This window comes from Chiloscyllium plagiosum, chromosome 1, assembly GCF_004010195.1.
Source record: "Chiloscyllium plagiosum isolate BGI_BamShark_2017 chromosome 1, ASM401019v2, whole genome shotgun sequence".
NCBI classification, from domain to species: domain Eukaryota; kingdom Metazoa; phylum Chordata; class Chondrichthyes; order Orectolobiformes; family Hemiscylliidae; genus Chiloscyllium; species Chiloscyllium plagiosum.
In genome coordinates this window covers 67,083,316-67,106,345 of record NC_057710.1, presented here as the reverse complement: position 1 = coordinate 67,106,345, position 23,030 = coordinate 67,083,316, and the positions used below count along the sequence as shown (strand labels likewise).

At 41.6% G+C, this 23,030-nt stretch overlaps 1 protein-coding gene across 1 annotated transcript in view; it reads right to left on the bottom strand.

Moving 5' to 3' along the window:
* LOC122554926 (sodium channel protein type 2 subunit alpha-like) overlaps nucleotides 1-23,030 on the bottom strand; it is a 156,227-nt gene that overhangs the window by 31,727 nt on the left and 101,470 nt on the right. Inside the window, exons 18-20 of the mRNA XM_043700332.1 lie at nucleotides 12,322-12,594; nucleotides 7,309-7,362; nucleotides 2,502-2,643 (exon numbers count right to left, since the gene is read on the bottom strand). Coding sequence (XP_043556267.1) covers nucleotides 2,502-2,643; nucleotides 7,309-7,362; nucleotides 12,322-12,594 — 469 coding nt within the window. The remainder of the gene's footprint in view (nucleotides 1-2,501; nucleotides 2,644-7,308; nucleotides 7,363-12,321; nucleotides 12,595-23,030) is intronic.

Sequence of the window (23,030 nt, the reverse complement as noted above, 5' to 3'; positions counted from 1 at the left end):
CTTTCAGAATCCTGATTGGCAGAAGGTCATTTTACAATGAGTCAAAGTTTCAAATCAGCTGTTTGGAGATTAGAGGCTATCTTCCAACATATATTCTCCAGTTCATTGACATGGACAAAATATATAACGTAGGCCAGCCTGCAGTGCCAAGTTTATCATTCAGTTATCAAAGTTAAAAGCCATCCCTAAGGGTTTTCAGTTTTGCTGCTCTAAATTCAAAGCATACCTAATTAATGTTTCCAAATCAAAAGATGCAGAAGTGATTATAAGCAACAAGAATTTGTTTTTAAGTATTGTTCCTTGGACCTGGATATTTACAGGAGGGTAAAGAAGGGGTTGGGTTAAGGTTTTTAATAGCTGGGATATCTGGAAATATGAGTAATTTTAAAACTGACGCTTCATTTCAATTTTTTTGTCTCTATTTCATAATTGACAGCCAGCCAAGTTGAAAGGGATGATCGGGGTAATTGCACGCCTACGGCATTTGGCGTAAACCATTGGTCACATTGTTCTTGATCCATTTAGACAGCTGAAACTTGGTAATGGTTATGGGAATGCTTCCACCTTAAATGTTTGCAATGATGTGTGCAAACTTAGGAAGTAAGAAATTGTTCATGTTTTAGTGTTTGATACAAGTTAATATGGAAAACAAACTTAAAAGCTACTAAAGATAACTACAATAACATAGAAATAAATAGTATAAATAGAAATTAAGAATAAATTATAACTTATTAAATTATTCATTTAACCTAATTGAATTAATTGATAAAAATAAGTTGATTAAATGATAAAATTAAATTGGATTGATTACATAAAATGCTAGTTAACTAAGTTAAAGGTGAAATGCCCCTTTTTATCCTTGACCAAGAATGCAGCTCTCTGTGGCCATTCGCCCAGTGTACACTAAAGGCAGTACCAGTGAAACATGCGGAACTGTTAAAAAAAAAATCAGAAATCTTCTTTGGAGAAGTAACCGCTGCCCCGAGAATCCTCTAAGATCTGTGATCCATGAGTCAAGGAAAAGCTGGCCTGGTTCCATTAAAAGTGAGATTTCGGAGATGTTTGCTCTAGCCATGGAGACATCAAATTGTGTGCAGTTTAGATTTCCACACCAGCAAAAGTTGGGATCCTGGGAATAAGTACAGCTGGAACTCTGGACTTTTCTGCAATACTTTCTTTGCCATTGCAGCTTGTTTCTCTACCTCTTTCTCCTCCTTTAAGATGTTTACTAAAACTATCTTGTCCTAGATTCTGTTCCTCAGCCCTAATGTTTCCTTACATTTTGTTTGTCTGCCTCACCACTCAAATGTTTCAATTGATATGAAATTCCTGTTCTTGTCTGTTAAATATGGATAAATATGGATGAAGCTCAAAACAGAAAGATGGGAATTTACTATTTCAGTCTCTTTACATTTGTTAATGGCATGATAATTCTTAACTCAAACCAACCAACCTCACTGTCAATGGGAATTCACTGTTACAAGTCTGAACTGTTATCCCTTTAAAGCTTAATTGTTGTTGAAGTTTTTTTAGAAGCATTCTCTTTCTGTCTCTTAAACCAATCTTTCTTTTCCCTCTCTTGATCTGGCTTTCTGTAGTTTTGATGACATTGAATCTGATACACTAACGGACACTTCCTGGTTGCGATTTTGTGCTGCTCATTAACAATACTTCTGATTGGTTAAAGAAACTCTGATAACTCAGGATGCCTGAATGGAAAGGGACATTTTTTGTTGCTGAACACCATAATAGAGCCACTACTCCTGACATGTAAAGACTAGTCCCATCATGGGTTAGACAGTTCTGCAGACCTATCCCTAGCTCTGCTTTATAAAGAACTAACCCTCCATGACCTTTGAGCTGCCTACTCACTTGTTTGGGACACTTCCAAATTATTGTATAAATTATAGAATTATCTGCTAACTATAAATTATGACCTAATGTTATTCAAATATAATAGTTTGAGCCTGCAAAACACATGCAATGAGATAAAGTGCTACTGCCCCATGTTACCCTTCAATCTGAGGGGGCACTTGTGTAAATAAAATATATTAAGCTAAAGTCCTTTGTTTATAAATGCAATTTAAATTTTAATGCTAGTGATGAACAGTTGCCCTTCTTTTTTACATTGGAAAATGTTGGATAATTCAAACTCATTGCAAATATTCTGCAGCTCTCATTTCAATTTTTCATCAAGACAGTCCAATGCTTAATTTATGGCACAAGAAGGTCAAGAATTATCATCAAATGGAACTTTCATTTGTTGACTTCAATAATTATCACCTAAATAAGCACAATGCCACAACAATATGATACAGTTGGAATCTTAAAATGAGTGGAGTCCCAAGCTTGACATATCTGTAATTGTGTGAATCCTCTGCACCTTAGAAATTTGACTAGAAACTAGTTTCTATTTGAATTATGCACGTTAAAGAGTGATTTTTAAAGTCATGTGTCATTTTTGAACTATTATCAAAATGCATGAGAGAGGAACACAATACTCACCCTTTTATGCATGGTGTTAAAGTTATCAATAATTATACCAATGAAAAGATTCAATGTGAAGAAAGTTCCAATTACAATAAAAGCTACAAAGTAGAAGAGGCTGTATGGATTTGCACCCATTTCAGGCTGTAGGTCAATCTGTAGAACACATTACAAATATTAATGTGAATGCACAGTAAAATTGTCAATACATTGCAAGATTTAAAAAAAATCCAAATTGCCACTAACTTGGCAAACAATTAATATCCGTCTTTGATAATCTTGAGGCAGGAGAGACAACATTCCCACTGTTGATGGGACCTTCTAACATACAAGTTGCTGGTGCTATATTTAAGTCAAGATGCATACCACTTTAAAAGCTGAAAACCAGGAACTATCTCACCCATTGTCCTTTTAGGAAATCAAAATGCCTCAGATAGGGAATCTGACCCCCTATTTTAGATGGTGACATGGAGGTTCTAATGGATGGGATGTTTGAGAGGAAGGCCACTGTCTACCCATTAGACCACCAGGAGGTCAGGGCGCCAAACATAACCAATGTAAACTGATAGCTGCCTGATCAGTGATGGCTCCAGAATGAGAAATTATGCACAGCAGTGCAGGAAAACATCAATGATCATTTGTGCTGTGCAAGGGTTAAGTAGCATCATCTTCTCTCAGCTACCTCTCACTCAAACTCTGCTACTGCACAACCGCCTCACTAAAGCTCATAGACTGCCAACCTCACTACTGCATGTAGCATCTCCACACAAAGGCTCTCATCCACCTCACTTTCCATGGCTACTAACCCATCTTGCCTTTTGGCTAAAATGTTACTCAACCTATAGATACTGGCAGCCTTTAATTAAGTGCAAACTGAGAGAGCTGTAAGAAATTAACTAAGTGCTATAATCCCATGTAGATGGGTGAAATGGTTATATGTGCCTGTGTATAAAGTAATCTGGCAGGACCAGGCAGATCAAAGGTGTTCATGAACTCCAAAATGAAGTCCTAAAGGGTTGTATTGGATGCTGAGTTGGTCCCAGATTATCCAAGATGGTTTATTGATGCTGACTTCTGTAGATAAGAGGGAGAAGAGAACATTGTCCATGGACTATTCAAGGACATGTTTGTGAAGAACGGTATCCACCAGGCAACCACTTTGACTTTCAAGTCAGGAAGTGTTACTGTCTAGTTTCTCAAGAGACTAGGGAAGAACTACACACTGCATAGAAATGAGGCAAGTTGGTGTGTTAATGAGATGCAAATACATATTTGCCACTTATCACCGAGGTTCTGATCTTGTCATTGAAACCTTAAGACAAAAATTGAAATCGGAAAAAAAATCTTGCATTGGGAATTAGATTATTCTAATCTTGCTGTATTTTCCCACATTTCTCACCATTGTCTACATTGCTTAAGGCATGGCAAAATTCCAGGTTTAATTGTTTCCTGCCTTGAGCCTAGCAGCTAGGCACCAGTAGGTAGCAGACATTGGCTTTATGGTTTGCCAATTGAAAATTGTCTTCTTGTCTTCCTCAACCTTCACCAAGCTCCTCTCGAACGTGAACAGCCCACTAATTGGAAGCAAGCAAGCTGATTCCCCTGACCCGGCCTTCACTTTAACAATTCCATCCAAAAGAGACTCTGACGCTCCAGGGAAAACATCCCCAGCCTGTTCAGCCTCTCCCTATAGCTCAAATCCTCCAACCCTAGCAACATCCTTGTAAATCTTTTCTGAACCCTTTCACGTTTCACAACATCTTTCCGATAGGACGGAGACCAGAATTGCATGCAATATTCCAACAATGGCCTAACCAATGTCCTGTACAGCCGCAACATGACCTCCCAACTCCTGGTCTGACCAATAAAAGAAAGCATACCAAACGCCTTCTTCTCTATCCTATCTACCTACAACCCCATTTTCAAGGAGCTATGAACCTGCACTCCAAGGTCTCTTTGTTCAGCAACACTCTCTAGGACCTGATCATTAAGTGTATAAGTCCTGCTAAGATTTGCATTCCCAAAATGCAGCACCTCACATTTATCTGAATTAAACTCCATCTGCCACTTCTCAGCCCATTGGCCCATCTGGTCCAGATCCTGTTGTAATCTGAGGTAACCCTCTTTGCTGTCCACTACACCTCCAATTTTAGTGTCATCTGCAAACTTACTAACTGTACCTCTTATATTTGCATCCAAATCATTTATGAAAATGACAAAAAGTAGAGGGCCCAGCACCGATCCTTGTGGCACTCCACTGGTCACAGGCCTCCAGTCTGAAAAACAACCCTTCACCACCACCCTCTGTCTTCTACCTTTGAGCCAGTTCTGTATCCAAATGGCTAGTTCTCCCTGTATTCCGTGAGATCTAACTTTGCTAATCAGTCTCCCATGGGGAACCTTGTCAAACGCCTTACTAAAGTCCATATAGATCACACCTACCGTTCTGCCCTCATCAATCGTCTTTGTTACTTCTTCAAAAAACTCAATCAAATTTGTGAGACATGATTTCCCATTCGCAAAGCCATGTTGACTATCCCTAATCAGTCCTTGCCTTTCCAAATACATGATATCCTGTCCCTCAGGATTCCCTCCAACAACTTGCCCACCACCGATGTCGGGCTCACTGGTCTATAGTTCCCTGGCTTGTCCTTACTACCCTTCTTAAACAGTGGCACCACGTTAGCCAACCTCCAGTCTTCCGGCACCTCACCTGTGACTATTGATGATACAAATATCTCAGCAAGAGGCCCAGTAATCACTTCTCGAGCTTCCGACAGAGTTCTAGGATACACCTGATCAGGTCCTGGGGATTTATTCACCTTTATGCATTTCAAGACATCCAGCACTTCCTCCTCTGTAATTTGGACATTTTGCAAGGTGTCACTATCTATTTCACTACTTTCTAAATCTTCCATATCCTTTTTCACAGCAAATGCTAATGCAAAATATCCGTTTAGTATCTCCCCCTTTTTCTGCGGCTCCACGCAAAGGCTGCATTGCTGTTTTTGAGGGGTCCTATTCTCTCCCTAGTTATCCTTTTGTCCTTAATGTATTTGTAAAAACCCTTTGGATTCTCCTTAACTCTATTTGCCAAAGCTATTTCATCCAGAAATACTATTTTCAAAGACCAGCAATTAAAAATCCCTGCCCAGGAGTCGGCTGTAAGGATACCGCTTATGTGAAGTAAATACTTTTAGCCCCAGTGTGATAAGTAACTAGTGTTGTGTACTGTACTGCTATGTATACATGCTATTCAGGAGATTTATTTTCAAAATTTAAAGCTTGTTGCTTGATCAGTCAACCTCTGCCAGAGGATACTTTTTAGATGCAGCTTCTGCCTTGATGTTATTGATATTTTTACACATTTGCAGAGAATTTAATGCCAGCTCATTAATTACTCCTGGTCCTGTTTGACATCTTGACATCTTGATACATTGTACTGGGAAGGAGTTCCCTGAAATGCTGTTTTTCAAAGGTACAACTTACTTTGCTCTAATGAAACGTGTTATTATTATTATAGATCACTATAATTGTTCTTCCCTTTCTTTCCTGAGACTATCACTTCCCTCTTTGCCTCAGTGAGCCTTGTTTCTATCAGCTACAGACAATCTATATCCATTGACCTGCTGAGAGTCTTCTGCCATACTGCTGATTGTGGCCAAGAGGACCCACATGATGGAAACATTCCCATGTTCTTCTTTTCAGATTATTTGATGTTTGAATGGCAGCTCAGCTTGTATTCCCCATTGCCCTGCTGCCCAATTATTTTCATTTCTCACCCACTTACACAGATTATTTTCACTCATAGTTTTTCTTGTAAACTTAACAAGGTCAAGTGCAGTGGCAAGATGTAATGTCATGCCAAAGGAATTTAAAGGACGCCTTTGAGAAAATTATTGCTTGTTGACAAAACAAAAGTTATAAGTATGGTGTTTTTAGCTTTCATCAAGGAGGAGTAGGCAGGGTTAACAGAGACACTTGACATACTGGAGCAGAGGCTGGAGAAGTCCATCACATCTGTACCATTCTGGCTCTGGCTTGTGTTCATCTGCTGACTTCATAGACAGAATGGCATCTTCCATGGAAATCCAGGTCCAGTAAACTGAATGACTGCTGGATATGTGCACGGACCTGCATTACATTGCTGTAGCCATTGATGCTCAGCACCTGGATGATGAGGGAACTTGACTTCACAAGGAGACAGGGCAGTAACTAGGAGGTGCCAACCAGAGGAGGAACCAGAGTCAGGTCTTCTAGAACTCTCTTCTCAGGAGCCTCTAAAGCTGCTGACTCCAGAGCTGCCGACTCCCTCCACCTCCATACTTTAGAAATTCTCAACTCTGCGGGAGCTCAAACCAAGAAGGGTGAGCTTGCATCTGACCAAGACACTCTGAGCAAGTTTGGACCCTCAAGCCAGAAGTGCCTCCAGATTGTCCATCTAAATCTTCAGGGTCAACAGATTCCACTTTTGGCCAGACTCTCTCCAATTCAGCTGTGGACCCTGGTACTGCACCAAGATATGGTTGGGAGGAAACAGACAGCAACACTTTCTGAGAGCACAAAGGTGGCACATGTGACAATTTATTCTAAGCAGAATATTGTATTTGTCAATATACATTCACTTTACATCACTAGCTGTGATCAACTGTTATTTCAGTTGCAGCTACAAGAATTAAGCTAGAGATGGTACCCATCTTAAGATTAAACATAAAGCTGGAAGACTTAACATCACCACACCCAACAGCATAATGTCAGCATAACTAGCAAAAATATAAAATATAAACTCAGTGCTTCAAAACACAAGATTCATAAACTTACCCCACGAGTATCAGCAGCATTTGCCATAATTTCTAGCCAACCTTCAAATGTTGCCTGTAAATATAAAAACAAATGCAAAATAATGTGATTACCATGAAATTTGTAAGCATTTTAATATTATACCTGAAACGAATTTTTCATGTAGAACTTTATTTTATTGCTGAAGCAATTTTTCTGAGGCAAGGTCATTTCCTATCTCTCCAAGTGTTACTGAGCCTATGGAGTATTTCTGTCACATTCTGTTGTAATTTCAGATTTCCAGCATCCACAATATTTTGCTTTTTGAATTCTCCTTGGCATCTAAATTCCAGTCTTACTAAATTACTATGACTTGTACTTCCATTACTTGTAAAATGCTCTGTCTTCCATGGACTGCAACATTCTGGTCTGTTTCCTATGCCACCTCGGTTAAGTTGGATATTATGTGTTATCCTACTGCAAGGTATGGATAACCAATGTAAACTGCCTTCACCTTGTGTGAATTATGCTTTAATAATGCCTGCTCAGTTAAAAGGCGTCAAGAAAAGGCAACATTCCAAACCCACGACTTTAAGGAATCAGGTAGTCAAACAATACTTTTATGTTCAGCACCTTGTTGTCTATTTTACAGCCAATTGCTTGTTTTCAGTCTGGGTTTTAGGACCTGTTACTGAGCGCAAAGATAGACTTTGTCAGAGTCCTTGGTTATAGACTCTTAATAACTTACTTCAAAGGGTCTTCAACTAGGCTTCAAAGAGTCTTCCCAGGATGATGTAAATGTGGCAAATTCCACAACTGTCAAGTATGCATCCAGCTTACATTTTGCAAATTTTCAGACAGGCCATTCATAGCCAAACTTATCCAGTTTAGAACTCTACTAAGCAGTGCTGATCTTGAAATAAAGATTTGAGATGAAACAACAGAGAAAGGAAACAATTCAATTTCCCAGCAGAGACATCCTCTTCAGATAAACAATATTGTGTCATTGGGATTTGATTTTTATTGCCCTACTGAAATGGAGAATGAAATACAACACCTGTGACCTAAGAAGAAACAGAGTACAGTGATAAAAGGAATAAATAGATCAGAATTCCTCCCAGCAATAAAAAGAGTATTGTGAATGATGTAATTAAAGCAATTTCAACAAGTCGACATTTAAAGGATCAATTAAGTTGTTGATTAATGAGAGATTGGGGTACAAAAGAATGAAATTTATTAGAAAAAAAGTCCTCATGACAAGTCCACTAATCCTAGAAGCAGATCCTAGGTGAAACTAAATGGACAGATAGCAGCCTTGTCTTCTAACCTCCACCAGACGGCCTGTCAAGTAAAGCAGTCCAGCAGCGATTTCTTGTTAAGCTCTCACTGCCAGCTTCAGTAGGTTTCCATGTTTAAAGAGTACAGGATTCAAAAAAGCTCAGATCATGTCACTTAAACGGACCTCAAATATTCTTTAAGGGAATTTATGTCTGCTACATAAATTTGTGACTCCCATACTGCAAGTTAAGGACCTGGAACCAGACAACGTGGAACCTGTCGAATTCAGTACTAAGTTCAAACAGCCTCAATAAACTACGGTTTCCTACACAGGTGAGTCACAGCAAGCCTTCTTCCTCAGATGGGAAGACTTAGATCATTCAGAAATAGGGGCAGGACTTCTGCCTGTCACTTATAAAGCTTTGTGAAGTCAACAAGATCTAGCAAAAGTCTGGCAATAGAAATGCCAACTTTCCAGGGTTACCTAGGAAACTACAACAATTAAAGACTAATCTCCTGGTCATTGCTCAAAGTTTTGCAATATTCTAGATTATTCTTAGCAATGAATACAGTTTTTAATTCATAATTCCTTTGAACAATTTTGCTCATTAATTTAAAAATATTGAATATGTCAAACAGAGACTGTTTAACTGATAGGGAGAAAGTGAGGACAGCAGGTACTGGAGATCAGAGTAGAAAAGTGTGGCGCTGGAAAAGCACAGTCGGTCAGGCAGCATCTGAGGAGCAGGAGAGTTGACGCTTTGAGCATAAGCTCTTCATCAGGAAGAGCTCAAGAATAATGAAGAGCTTCCTGATGAAGAGCGTATGCTCGAAATGTTGATGCTCCTGCTCCTCAGATGCTGCCGGACTGGCTGTGCTTTTCCAGCACCACATTTTTCGACTCTGTTTAAATGATAAGCAAAAATCATTTACTCAGGTAATGAAGGGATTATTTGCTTTCCAGTTGACTGGAGAAAGATGCTGAACTATGAAATGGAGAGTTGGATAATCAATGACAGGACTGGACGGGAAGTGTTGTTGGAGACAGAAGGTTTTGTGATGAACGCCTGCAGGATTATGTCAAATCAGATTTGGCAACTGTTGCTTAATTGAGGTTGATTTGGATCAGGTTGTAACAAATGTAAAGACTGCTACTCCATAATCAGAAAGTTACAGTTCAAAATTTGTTCTTGTCTTAACACACAATCTAAAATGACAAAATGTTGAGGGAGCGCACAATTGTCCATAGCATTGGGTCAAGTGTTCACTCCCAGTTTGGATGTGCAAAGATAGGAGAATTTTTGGCTCTGTGAGCCTGCCCTTTAAAAATGGCTGCCCAGAATTTTCAGACAGGATGGGTGCAGGCTGGGTTAGTAGGTGACCCTGGAAGAACAGAGAGGGCTTCTTACTTTTGAAGCCAGGCTGGACAGATGGCCTGTCATGAAGATCTACCGTTGTGGCAGCAATTTTAAAAATAAAGAATAAATATGAAATATCCTTCCAGCGCTATCTCCCACACAGTCAGGCATTTTCCACGCTAACCCATTCCTCTGCTTTCCTCCCATAGCCCATCATATCCTGATGCCAATGTATGCCCACTGACTAACCACTCTGGCCCCTCATTCCTTACATAATAATTCCTATAGACCCATGCCAAGATTTAGACAGATAGCTTCAAAGACAGTTTTGACAATTCATTCCTATAGATCTGTTGACAGATCCAATGATAGGGATGGGCTTATGCATGGCTTACAAACAATTATGTCAACTTTTACTAATTTCAAAGGACACCTTGCCTCCCCAAAGGGCACCTGATGTCTACCAAGAGTGCCTCAAGACCAGATTCAAAAGAGGATTTTACCAATCTAAAGAAATGCATCAACTTCACACCTAAGCTCTTAGCTTCAGATTCAGCTCTGACAGGTCTAACCTGCACACTTTGGGTTAAACATTCTAGGACGACCAACATGTCAATTTGATGAAGGCAGAGTTGAGAACTAGCTGTCTCCATGAAATTCACATATCATATTCCGCCCCATTCCTGTCTGGTAAAAATGGGATGTTCGGGAAAGGGATTGCCGATTTCATGGCTGATCCATCATTTTTGCCATGATGGGGATGTTCTCATTCGCGGCAAAAAGTTGAGCCACTATCTCCCGTCCAAAGTCCTTTTCCCTGTTTAGATAGACGTACAAAATACCATGACATTTGTGTAAAAGGAGCAGGAAGTTCTCCTGGTTTCTTGGCAAACATTCAGTTCTCAACGTAGACCCGCAAATAAATTAACTGGTCATATGCTTCTGTGGGACATTGCTCTGCTCAGACTTGACTGCCAAAAACAACAGCAATTCATTGGCTGAGAAGTATTTTTGAGATAGCTTAAGCTCAGGAGAAAAAAAACTGTATGAATCAAGTTTTGGCTTTGGCAAATGGTGTGAGCACACCTTGAGGAAGAAATTATCACATCACTTGGGGTGACAGCAGCTGCAGTAAAGCCACACTTTTAATCAAGAACAAATTGCTTTGACAAAAAAGTTATTCAATGGCTGTGAAAAGCTTTGAATGTTTTGAAGCTGTGAAAGTTTCTTTATAAATCCATAACAGGAGAATTAGCTGTTTGCTAATTTTTTTTAAAAAAAGAGACAGGATTTGAGTAGACAACCATAAATTCTTAGTTTGCACAATGCTATTAGTAAAACTTGCTATTAATAGCTTAACAGTATCCTTGAACATGATATCTCCAATACAAAAAGGGCCACTGGTAATATTCACGACTGAAAAACACTAAATACAAGTCCTTTATGCTGTAAACTTACCAGACCATAGGATTGTTTTCACATCAGAGAGAGACAACTGGTGGTGGTTTAATCTGAGGGTCACCACACCTCAGCTGAGGGGAGAGGTTGAGAAGGAGAGTGCTTTGAGGGAACTTCAGCCAATGCAGGAATTGAACCCACACTGTTAGTATCACTCTGCATTGAGAGCCAGCTGTCCAGCCAACTGAGTTATTTCCTTTATGCATCTGCCACAAACATTGAACCATAAATGGTGCCAATGTTTGATTTGCTTTTCTACTCCGAGGATGCAGGCTGGTTGGCTCAATTGACTTGATGGCTAATGCATGGCTCAAAATAACATCAATGGCATGGATTCAATTGTCATTCCATTGAGATAGACTTGGATTTATCTCCTTGCCTTACTCTTGTGTGGAAGGCAATTGCAAAAGGAAACTGCCATGAAATCTAAATCAGGAGCAGGCAATTAACTGAAAGCTTGCCTTTGGGCAGAGCAAAATGACCTAGAGAATATATAATGAATTGGCCGTGCTAAATTGCTCGTAGTGTTAGGTAAGGGGTAAAAGTAGGGGCATGGGTGGGTTGCGCTTCGGCGGGTCAGTGTGGACTTGTTGGGCCGAAGGGCCTGTTTCCACGCTGTAATGTAATCTGTAATCTGTAATCTGTAAATGATGTATAAAGATGTGCCTTTACACTACATTTAAAACAAAATTTAAAGTGAAATTCAATTTAATTAGCAATTTTAGCAACAACATGGAATAACATATAATTTCTTCTCAACTTTGCAATTTATTAATGCATGCTCCAAAGCCAGAAAGCAAAGAAAATTTGTGAATAGATTCCATAGCATCCCTTGGGTTGTCATAAGGTTATGAAATGTTATTCATTCACAGTTGATATAAATTCCTCTTGAAAAGCAGAATGCAGAATATCTTAAATCATAGATTAAAAATCCTCAGCAAATGTATCTTTGCTTACTTACCACCTGCAGGAGAGCCATGTAAGCAGCTAATACGTTATCAAAGTTAATCTTGGGGTTGACCCATTGGTATCCGAGATCTTGATATGCATTGCATTCAGATCGATTATTTACAATACTAATGGGAAGACGGTCATTATTTTGATCCACACATTGGAAGAAAGTTCCACCAAAGATCTGAACACCAACAATGCCAAATATCAGCCAGAATACAAGACATACGAACATGACATTCGAAATCGATGGTATTGAAGCAACCAAGGCGTTAACAACAAGCTGTAAGGCAAAAATAAACCCAGTGAATTGTATATCCTGCAAAATGAACAAAAATAAATTACTTTGACAACAAATCTTCAGTGCACAAAATTATCAAGAATTTTATTTAGTTTTAATTGGGATTGAGCATTGCAGGCTGGGCTAGCACTTTTTTGTTAATTTCTAAATTCCCTAACTAAGATCATATTAGCAATGTGATTTACCCAAAATTGTTACATGAGTATCATCATTGTCATTTAAATAAATGTCAAAGTATTAGTACTGTATATTTAAAAAACAACAATTTATATTTTGGTAATTTAATAATGTTTGCAAATACTTTGGGAAAATTTTAATATAAATAAATATAAGGCAGATGTTTACATCTGTCAAACTATCTTAAAGACGGGGAGTATTTAAACTAGCCCCTCCCACCGCCCAGCAGGATCAGGGCAGAACTGGAGATGTAACTTAAGGGGTAAGTGTACTGCTACACTACTCCCTCATGGACATTGTAACACAGATGTTTTCTTGGCTATGAGGCTGACTTACGCAAGAGCCAGAAGTCTACTGGGCAGAGGAGCAGCTGCAGATTGTCCTGCTCAACAATCTCAAGAAATCCACGCAGGGATAAATATTCTACATTCTCTTCACTGGGTGCAATACAACACAAGAATTTTCTAATGAAGACAGAGGTTAAAATAGGACCTGACAGTTAAGAATCAAAGCTTAGCCAAAAAAGAAATGAGCCAATTTCTGGTTCAAGAGTCTGTGGGCTTGACTCTTTAAAAAAACATGCTGGATGAGTCCCCTGCTGTGGAAGAAAGCTGAATGAGCATCATATTTATAATGATGTACTGAAAACCATCCTGAAGGAGCTGAGCAAGACTACGAATGTCACAGTAAAGTCCAATGCTCTGCACAACTCCAATATCTGAGATGATTCAACATACAGCAGTGCTACCAAGCTGATAAGTTACAGGTAACTTATGACTCTTTTATACGGACAGAAATCCAGTGGAATTTTTGTGTGAAAAGCATGATAACATAATATCTGGAAGAGCAGCTTTAGCTCTCTATCTCCTGTCATTTGTATACATGCATGCACCCAGGTGCACTGGAATTTAGCAGGTACTGTACTTCAGAATGGTGTAACTCAACGTCTGTCACAAATCCCTGCCACCCGCACCAAAACTATGTTGCATTTGCCCCAAACGAATTATGGATTTCAAGCCTGTAGTAACTGTCTAATATTCTGTTTTGTTTAAACATGAAAGCTATTTCCCACTCACTACAAATCACTTTGCATGATTTTTAAAAAATGTAATATGGTGTATACTTATTGCCTAATAGCCATTACCTTGTTGGGATGGTGACCTTGATATTTAACTCTCACAATAATGGTTGGAAAAGAGCTAGTATGTGTGTCTTATGTTGTGAAATGCAGAATCAGTGACTCCAACCTGTCGCACATGAATCTGTTAGCATTTGTGTGCTGGAGGATATTGGGAAAGCTAAGTATCACACCATTGAGAAACAAGCCTATCATTTACATATTTAAATAATTTGCCCACAGTACAATTAAGGGCCCAACATGAAATTCACTGCTACTGGACAGGTTTTCTGTGGATCAGTTTTGGTAATCTGATGATTGAGCAGATAGGGCAGCAGTATTTTGAGGTGATACAGACATGTTAATTTGATTTGGAGAGAGACAGCTATGAATAGGAACTTAGATTCCTCCCATGAAATCCAGGAAATCCAGGATACCCAGAATACTTTGCACTGAGGAATAATGTGGACTTTGCCAGACAAGATGTCATCAGAAGATATCACTGTTCTGTGCTGGTAAACAGTCCAGTCAGCAGATTAAGTTCCAGCAGTATCTCTACATATGGCTGTTTAAGTCTTCACAATTGTTAAGCTGTGCTTACAATTTTGAGCTTACATTATGTATCATGTGTTTCCACGGAAGCCCTCTGCATCTGATACCAGACAGGCACTTCGTAAACAACTCGACTTTTCCCTTGGTCATTTGTCTGGAAGACTTTTAAGTATGGTGATGGGTTTTCTGATGTCAGGTTGACCGAAAAAGATCCCTACTACTCAAAAGGAATAAAGCTCAAAGTGAATTAAAGTCAAAATTTTAATCAAATGATAGAATTTGGTTTTCCACTTTCTGACATGATGAGTGGAGAACTCAATCAGATAAAAGGCAAAAATTAAAATTTGCTTTCTCAGGTGATTGTGTGGTAGCGGTTAAGAGCTAATAATGAAAAAAAGAGGTCACAGTGATTTGGTGATGGGAAAAAAATGTTCCGTTGTATATAAAAGCACCTCTGGCTATAAAATGAAATTGTCTGTGCCAAGATAAATGTCAGTGATTAAGTTCTCCTTCTCCAGTTGGTGGGTCAGGTGTGTCACCATCAAGTTCAAGAGAGGCTTATCCACATGCATTGGTAGCTCATATGCCAAAAAGAATTGAAATGAACTTTTAAAAATGTTATGGGCATCGCTGGCTGGCCAGCATTTATTGCCCATTCCTAGTTCCCGTTGTGAAGGTGGTGGTGAGCTTCCTTCTCAAACTGCTGCAGTCCATGTGCTGCAGGTTGACTTACAATGCCCTTAGGGAGCAAATCCCAGGATTTTGATCCAGTGACAGTGAAGGAGCACCAATATATTTCCAAGTGGGGATATGTGCTGCTGAGATGTGAGGTTGTAGATGGTAGTGTTCCCATGTATTTGCTGCCCTTGTCCTTCTAGTTGGATGTGGTCTTCACCTTCCTAATTAACTCTGCAGGGATAGGGGGGCAGGTGGGAGAGTGGGATGGGGGTCTCCAGTTACCCATGGTAGTGAGTGGGGGAGGGAAGGGAATGGAAGGGGGGGTGTTGCTTATTCTGGTGAGTACTCTGGTTAGTCCCCTGAGAGTGTGACTGGTGAATGTATGACACTCAGTCTGGGCTGGGTGTTGTTCTCCAGTCACTCCCAGGATGGGGTTGGGTATGTGTGTTTCAGTCACTTTGCAGGGAGAGGGGAGTATGCTCCAGTCAGTCCAGGCGACAAGCGGTTCAATAAATTGAGGGGATGGCTTTGTGCTTTAGTCAGTGCAGTGTCTTGTGCTGTAGTCAGTCAATCCAGGGCCTGGGTGCTAGTGTGTCGGGGTGTTGGTTTGCAGTCAGTGTAGGGTGCCGAAGGATCTTTTCAGTGCATCAATCAGAGTGAGGCCAATTCTTGTCTAGGACTTGGCGTCGAGGAGGTTGGGAGCCGATGAAGTGGGGCAAATGGTCACAGAGATGAACAGAGGTTGCTTGTTGTAGTTGGAGATTTGGAAGGTCAGTGATGGAGAGCCGATGGTCGTATAAGGAGGTTAAAGAACAACAGGGTGCAATGGTTTTGGCCAAGGAGGAGTAACACTCAGCAGAGACAGTGGCATCCTGATGTCCAGGGGCTGGCTCCGGGCGAAAATTGAGGATCTCAATGTTTGCTGGTGTTAGGAAGGAGGCAGGACAAAGGGGCACAAGGGCAACAAGGATGACAAACCAGTGAGGATTCCACAGAATGGAGAGAGATGGCGAATCAGTGAAGATATCAGAATGGAGGGAAATAGTGAATCAGTGAGGATGTAACAGAATGAAGGGAGAGGGTGAATCAGTGAAGATATCAGAATGAAGGGAAAGGGTGAATCAGTGAAGATATCAGAATGGAGGGAGAGGGTGAATCAGTGAAGATATCAGAATGGAGGGAGAGGGTGATTCAGTGAAGATATCAGAATGGAGGGAGAGGGTGAATCAGTGAAGATATCAGAATGGAGGGAAATAGTGAATCAGTGAGGATGTAACAGATTTGAGAAAAGTAGTGGGCCACATGGGGCTTGGTACTTGAAAGGGCCAATAAATAGCTGAATCTCACCATTCTGAAAGAGAATCAACCTTACTGTTCAACACTCAAAATGGCAACAGCAGCAACAAAAGGGACAGGAATTTCATATGGGACAAGTAACAGAATATGCCTGTTATGATGTCCCTATTAACCAGGAGTCCTGTGAGTGGATGATCCAGAATGTTTGCCTCTGTAATTACTTCTTAAAGTGCTTGAGTAATCATATTCAAATGAGATCTTTTGAATGCCACGAGCCAAAGTACATTTTCACCTGATGGTCACTCCATTTCTCTGAAGTCTGCTGTGAGCAATGTAACAAAGGAGGCAAATGCAATCTGTAAGCTGCTGTGTTGGTGTAGGCTGCAAGTTCTGGCATTCTGGCTGGGTACCATCTCACACAAGGGGAGAGTGGCAGGAACTAGGCAGTAAGGGGAAAGGTGGACATGTTTACTTGCAATGTAACCGTTTTGAGACCACTTCACAAGGGGTTCTGCTTGAGCCTCCCTCAATGCCAGCTAACTAATGCCTATGGAGATATGCGCTGGCATGCTTCCAATACCCCAGACAATGCACACTGCCACTGAGCACACATTATCCTTCCCCATGTAATTATCAGATCATCCTTATCAGTGACCAGATCTGTTCATGAACAGCCAAAATTTCTGCAGTATAAATGAATAGATCTTCGGCAAGTACACCAGGGGGTATGTGCATGTTTTCCAGGCAGCTGTCACTATGACTACATTTTGGAACACTCACTGAGGTCCACATCTTTCAGGCCCACTCGGGGTTGGTTGGTGACAAGGGAGACCTCCTTAAAACCCTGGCTCATGGCATGTGTCAGTAATCTACAGTAATCTGGCACTGAGGAGAAGCCATAATGTTGATCAAGCTTCCACAAGGCCCATTGGAACATAGACCACTAAGCTCCTGAAGATAAGGTTCGGATGGTTCGGCTAGTCAGGTGGTGAAATGCAGTGCATCCAGTGTGTCCTACATTATAGTTGCCTACTGTATCCAACTCAACCTGATGTGACAAAGTGGGGTTTTATTGGGAGAGGACAAGATGGAGGAGTGTGAGGTCTCCTCTGGGGTAGTCAAGGAGGATCTTCACATATATTCTTTGTAATGGGGGAGGCTACTGCATAGGAGCCAAAGGGTTAGAGTGAGAGGAGAAAGATTTAAAAGAGACCTAAGTGGCAACTTTTTCATACTGAGGTGTGTATGGAATGAGCTGCCAGAGGAAGTGGTAGAGGTTGGTACAATTACAACATTTAAAAGGCTTCTGGATGGTACATGAATAGGAAGGGTTTATAGGGATATGGGCCAAGTGTTGGCAAATGGGACTTGATTAATTTAGGATATCTGGTCAGCATGGACAAGATGGACCGATGAGTCTATTTCTGTGCTGTACATCTCTATGACTGTATGACAGGGCAGGAGGCATGTGAAAACCTCATAGCCACCCACTTCTGGGGGAACTGGGTGAGAGTGACGTGTTGCATTTTGATTTGTTATGGACAGGCTGGCTGTGGAGGCATTGTGTTCTCTACACAAAGTGGACTGAGAAGGGTTTCATTTTCTGTCATATTTGCTATAAAAACAGAACTCATTTCATCCCTGGATGTGACGTGATAATTCCGAGGCAAGAAATCCCCTCCCTAATGGCATTGTGAGGCAACCCACAGCAGGTGGACTGCAGTGGTTCAAGAAGGCAGCTCACCATCCCCTTCTCAAGGGCAACTAGGGATAGACAATAAATGCTGGCCCAGCCAGTGATGCCCATATCCCACAAAGGAAAACTAAAAAAATGATGGCAAGCTGAAAGAGCCTAAGCTCTGATGGACCTGCAGCTGCTACAAAGTGTAACAGATTTGAGAGAAGTAGTGGGCCACATGGGGTTTGGTACTTGAAAGGGCCAATAAATAGCTGAATCTCACCATTCTGAAAGAGAATCAACCTTACTGTTCAACACTCAAAATGGCAACAGCAGCAACAAAAGGGACAGGAATTTCATATGGGACAAGTAACAGAAGGAGAAAGTGAGGACTGCAGATGATGGAAATCAGAGTCGAGAGTGTAGTGCTGGAAAAGCACAGCAGGTTGGGCAGCATCTCAGGAGCAGGTGGATCAGCCTTTTGGGCATAAGCCCTTCATTAGGAAGCCTTCCTGATGAAGGGCTTATGCCCGAAACGTCGCTTCTCGTACTCCTCGGATGTTGCCTGACTTGCTGTGCTTTTCCAGCGCCACATTCTGGACTCTCACACACACGCAGAACTGCATTATTCCAGTCCATCCCTCAATGAAAGAGAAGATCAGGGAGCACTCAGATTTCTTACGAGTCTTACCTCCAACTTGATGTTATTAGTCCCACTCTGCCCTCTCCTCCCCTCTCTCCCCTTACAGTCCTGTACAATGTTAGGATCCAACTCTGTACTGGAGTCATGGCACACGTTCTCAGTGAGTGAGTTTTCTGTATATGAGGTGCGCAAACATGAATACTTCACACTATCCACCACTAAGTAATGGTGAGAGACACCTTTCAGTTGTGCATTGCCTACTCACTATTGAGAATGAAAAGTTTCATGGGAGGCCATGAGAACTCTAGCCATAGAAAAGACCTTTGGTTTCTACACCCTGTGGATGACAGTCACCTCTCTGCAGGATTTGCACAAACTACCTTGTGAGGAACCAACCCAGGGCAATATCCCCTGATGTGCAATGTGTGCATCACCTCTGCATCTTTGACTGGATTGCCCAAAGCCAGCTCCATAGTTCATTGGGTTATGAGATAGAGTACAGGAACACTCACTGCTTTCCCAAGGGAAAGGCCATATCTCAGGAGGCTGCTGCACAGGAGTCAGTTCAAGTGAGACCAAAGCAAATGTTACTGAAAAATAAAAGAGAATACACATTTACATGCCAATGAGGTGTCTGCAAAAGGATTCCTTCTTTCTTTGCAGATTAGTTAATCTAGGCATGGGCCTGACATCCACAGTTGTTGTGGAGTCACTCAGTGACTGTGAAAACTGTCAGATCATCCAAGTGCTCAGGGCTGAGAAAAACCTCTGGCTGCTGAGTGTCTCTTGTAAAGATGGCTCAGCCTGACCTGCTGCAGGTAGTGTGGCCACTTACAGTGGGACGATGGAATGACCAAACATTTTGGAGTGTCCTAAGATGAAGCTGTCAGGATTCACTGTGGGCACCACCCTGACTCCTTGAGCAGAAAGAGCACCTGGAGGAAGATTGAGCTGCCTCCTTTCTCCCTTTTATCCTTGCTATTGATACACAACGTTCATGCCAAGGGTGATGGAGGGCAGCTCCTTACACCTATCTGAAATCCACTGAGCTTAGTGAGGTCTGAAACTCCAAGGCCATTGTCACCCTTTCCATGAAGGCAGCCAGGCATTTGTCAGAGCCACAGCAGGACACAGAGGATGGATGAACTCCCCCAGTCTTGTGAGAACCTCCAGAGTCCCAGTCTGATGCTTCCCTCCCTGCCTCTGCAGTTTGACCTTGTCACTTATGATCAAATGCAAGAGCACAACTTCTGCCTTGAGCTGTGTGCAGATGCTTGATCTTTTCTGTCACCTGAGCCTCAGAGACCCAGGTCATTTGTTCCTCTGTTGGCTGTGGACAAATGGTAGGGATATGTTCACCAGGCTGTGTTCATGCATCTAAACTAGTAACAGCACTAACTGAAATGATGGGCTCTATGCTGGTGGAAGCTGTGGGTGAACAGATTGCTTGGGCAGCCTCTGTGTCTCCTGGCATTTAGCTGTCTGTTCACTGCTTGTACCTGTGGGAGTGAAGTGAATTTGTTTGTGAGGAAGCCCAGCCCTTAGGTACAGCAATGTGAGAGGCTGACTGAACATCTCAGAGGAGTAGATAGCCACGTTCCTCACTGGCATTTCCTGCCAGGCCGATCACTGTCAGGGAAGCAGGGCTACTCTTGGTCCTCACTCATCAGCTCGACTGTGCCTTGTTCAAAACAGGTGAGGAGGCAGAGTTCAGAACCGTTCTGCCAGGTTTTTTTTTACTGTCTGTAGTGAGAGAAAGGGAAGGGTATGTGATGTGAATGTGTGCAGGAACACTTGATGAGCATGCATAGAATTGCCTGGTAGTGAGTAGGAAGTGGAGTGTCCCGGAGGCTTTACTTGCTAATGAGCAGCATAGGTTGGGTATAAGCCCTTTAATGCACATTGTGCATGTGATGCTGGGCTTGGTAATCTTTCTGATTTCACTGTATAGTGGCACAGTCTAATGACTGATTGTCCTCTGAGTGCATGTTTGTATTAAGAAGACAGTGGCACTTATCCTTGTGGGGAGCAGGAAATATTCCTCCTCTTCCCGCATTGGGTCCTATTTCTTGTATATCTGCCTGAGATACTAGTCCCCTGTGCAACCTAAACCCAGACATTCTGGAACTTTTAGGAAAGCTTCTTTAGCCCATCAGCAGGGAAGAGGACATCCTGGCAACTTGCAGCCATCTCCAGTGGGAGAAGGGTAGTGGATAGACCAATGACTGCAGGTTGCTATAGGGCTCTCAGCACAGATCAAGTGAAGGGGCGCAGGGGAAAGATGGAACTTCCTACCCCAGGAGGTGTCAATGGGAAGAGAATCTCTGCCTGTAGGTCACTTGTGATTTGATAAGAAGTCTCCATAAAACCTACTTACGTATGGAATTGGATAAAACGTAATTGATTGCTCCAGAAGACTCACTGCAGAGTATGGCAGAAATGACACTATCTAAGGGGCGGCACGGTGGCACAGTGGTTAGCACTGCTGCCTCACAGCGTCAGAGACCCGGGTTCAATTCCCGACTCAGGCGACTGACTGTGTGGAGTTTGCACATTCTCCCCGTGTCTGCGTGGGTTTCCTCCGGGTGCTCCGGTTTCCTCCCACAGTCCAAAGATGTGCAGGTCAGGTGGATTGGCCATGCTAGATTGCCCGTAGTGTTACGTTAAAAGGGGTAAATGTAGGGGTATGGGTGGGTTGCGCTTCGGCGGGTCGGTGTGGACTTGTTGGGCCGAAGGGCCTGTTTCCACACTGTAAGTAATCTAATCTAATCTAAGATTTTAAATTGAAAATGGAAATTCTTATCCATAATTCAGAATTCTCTTTGTCATGAATTTGGGCTTGTGTAAAATAATCATCTTAATCTACTGGCTGGAAACATGAAATTGAACTTTTGAAAAACAGACTCTTTAAAAACACATACTAAATGTAATTTGAGTTTATAATTCGATTGGCCACCTAATTTGCATTAGCACACACTCCACCCCCATTGGAGCAATGACAGCAACTCTGTCAACCCTCCAAAAACAATGCAATAGGGCAATAGTGGGGCATTTCAACTTTCCCAATGTTAACTGGGATAGTCATAGTGTAAAAGATTTAGAGGGAGCAAAATTCTTAAAACATATCCAGGACAACTTTATAAACCAGTATGTAGAAAGCCCTGCAAGAGAGGGGGCAATCCTAGAATTAATTGCCGAAAATGAAGCTGGGCAAGTGGGGGAGCATTTTGCAGTCAGCGATCATAACTTCAAATGAATCATGAATATTCTGGAAAAGGACAAGGATGGGCCTGAAATCAAAGTTCTAAAGGAGAGGGTTGATTTTAATAAGATCAGGTATGATTGGGCCAGACTGGACTGGGACCTCTCTTCGTAAAGAAGGAAATAAGAGGTGTACCCGGCCAACATATTCCTACAAAGATAAAGGTTGGGACCAACAAATCCATGTTTCCTGGATATGAAGAGATACACAGAATTGGATAAAGAGAAAAAGAGAGGCTTATAGCAGATAGTGTGCTCAAAACCAAAGAGTACAGAACGTGCAAGAGGACACTTAGAAAGGAAATTGAGATAGCAAAAATGGGGCATGAAGAGTAATGGCAGGTAAAATAATGGAAAATCACAAGTGATTTTACAAGTACATTGAGGGTAGAAGGCTAACTCGGGAAAGGGAAGGGCCTATTAATGGCAATGTGTGCATGGAGCCAGAGGATATAGGTAGGGTCCTAAATAAATACTTTGAGTTGTATTCATCAATGAGAGGGACAGTGTGGGTATAGAAATCCCAGAGAAGGACTGTGATATACATCAAGAAATTAGTGTAGGCAGGAATTTCTGAGTGATCAGGCAGGTTTACACATAGAATAATCTCCAGAACTGGGTAAAATGTATCCAGGTTGTTGAGTGAGGCAAGGGAGGAAATAGCAGGGGCACTGTCAATTCCTCTCGAGCCACAGGAGAGGTGTCAGAGAATTGGAGGACAGCTAATGTGGTACTGTTATTCAAGAAGGGAGGAAGAGGTAAACCAAGATATTGGAGGCCAGTCAGTTGAACCTCAATGGTGGGGAAACTATTGGAAACAATTCTGAGGGACAAATTAATCTGCATTTGCAGAGGCAGGGATTAATTAAGAACAGTCAGCATGGTTTCTTAAAAGGAGGTCATGTCTGACCAACTTAATTGAATTTTTTGGAGGGAAATGTATTTGATGTAGTCTACGTAGAACATAGAACATAAAGCATTACAGAGCAGTACAGGCCCTTCGGCCCTCGATGTTG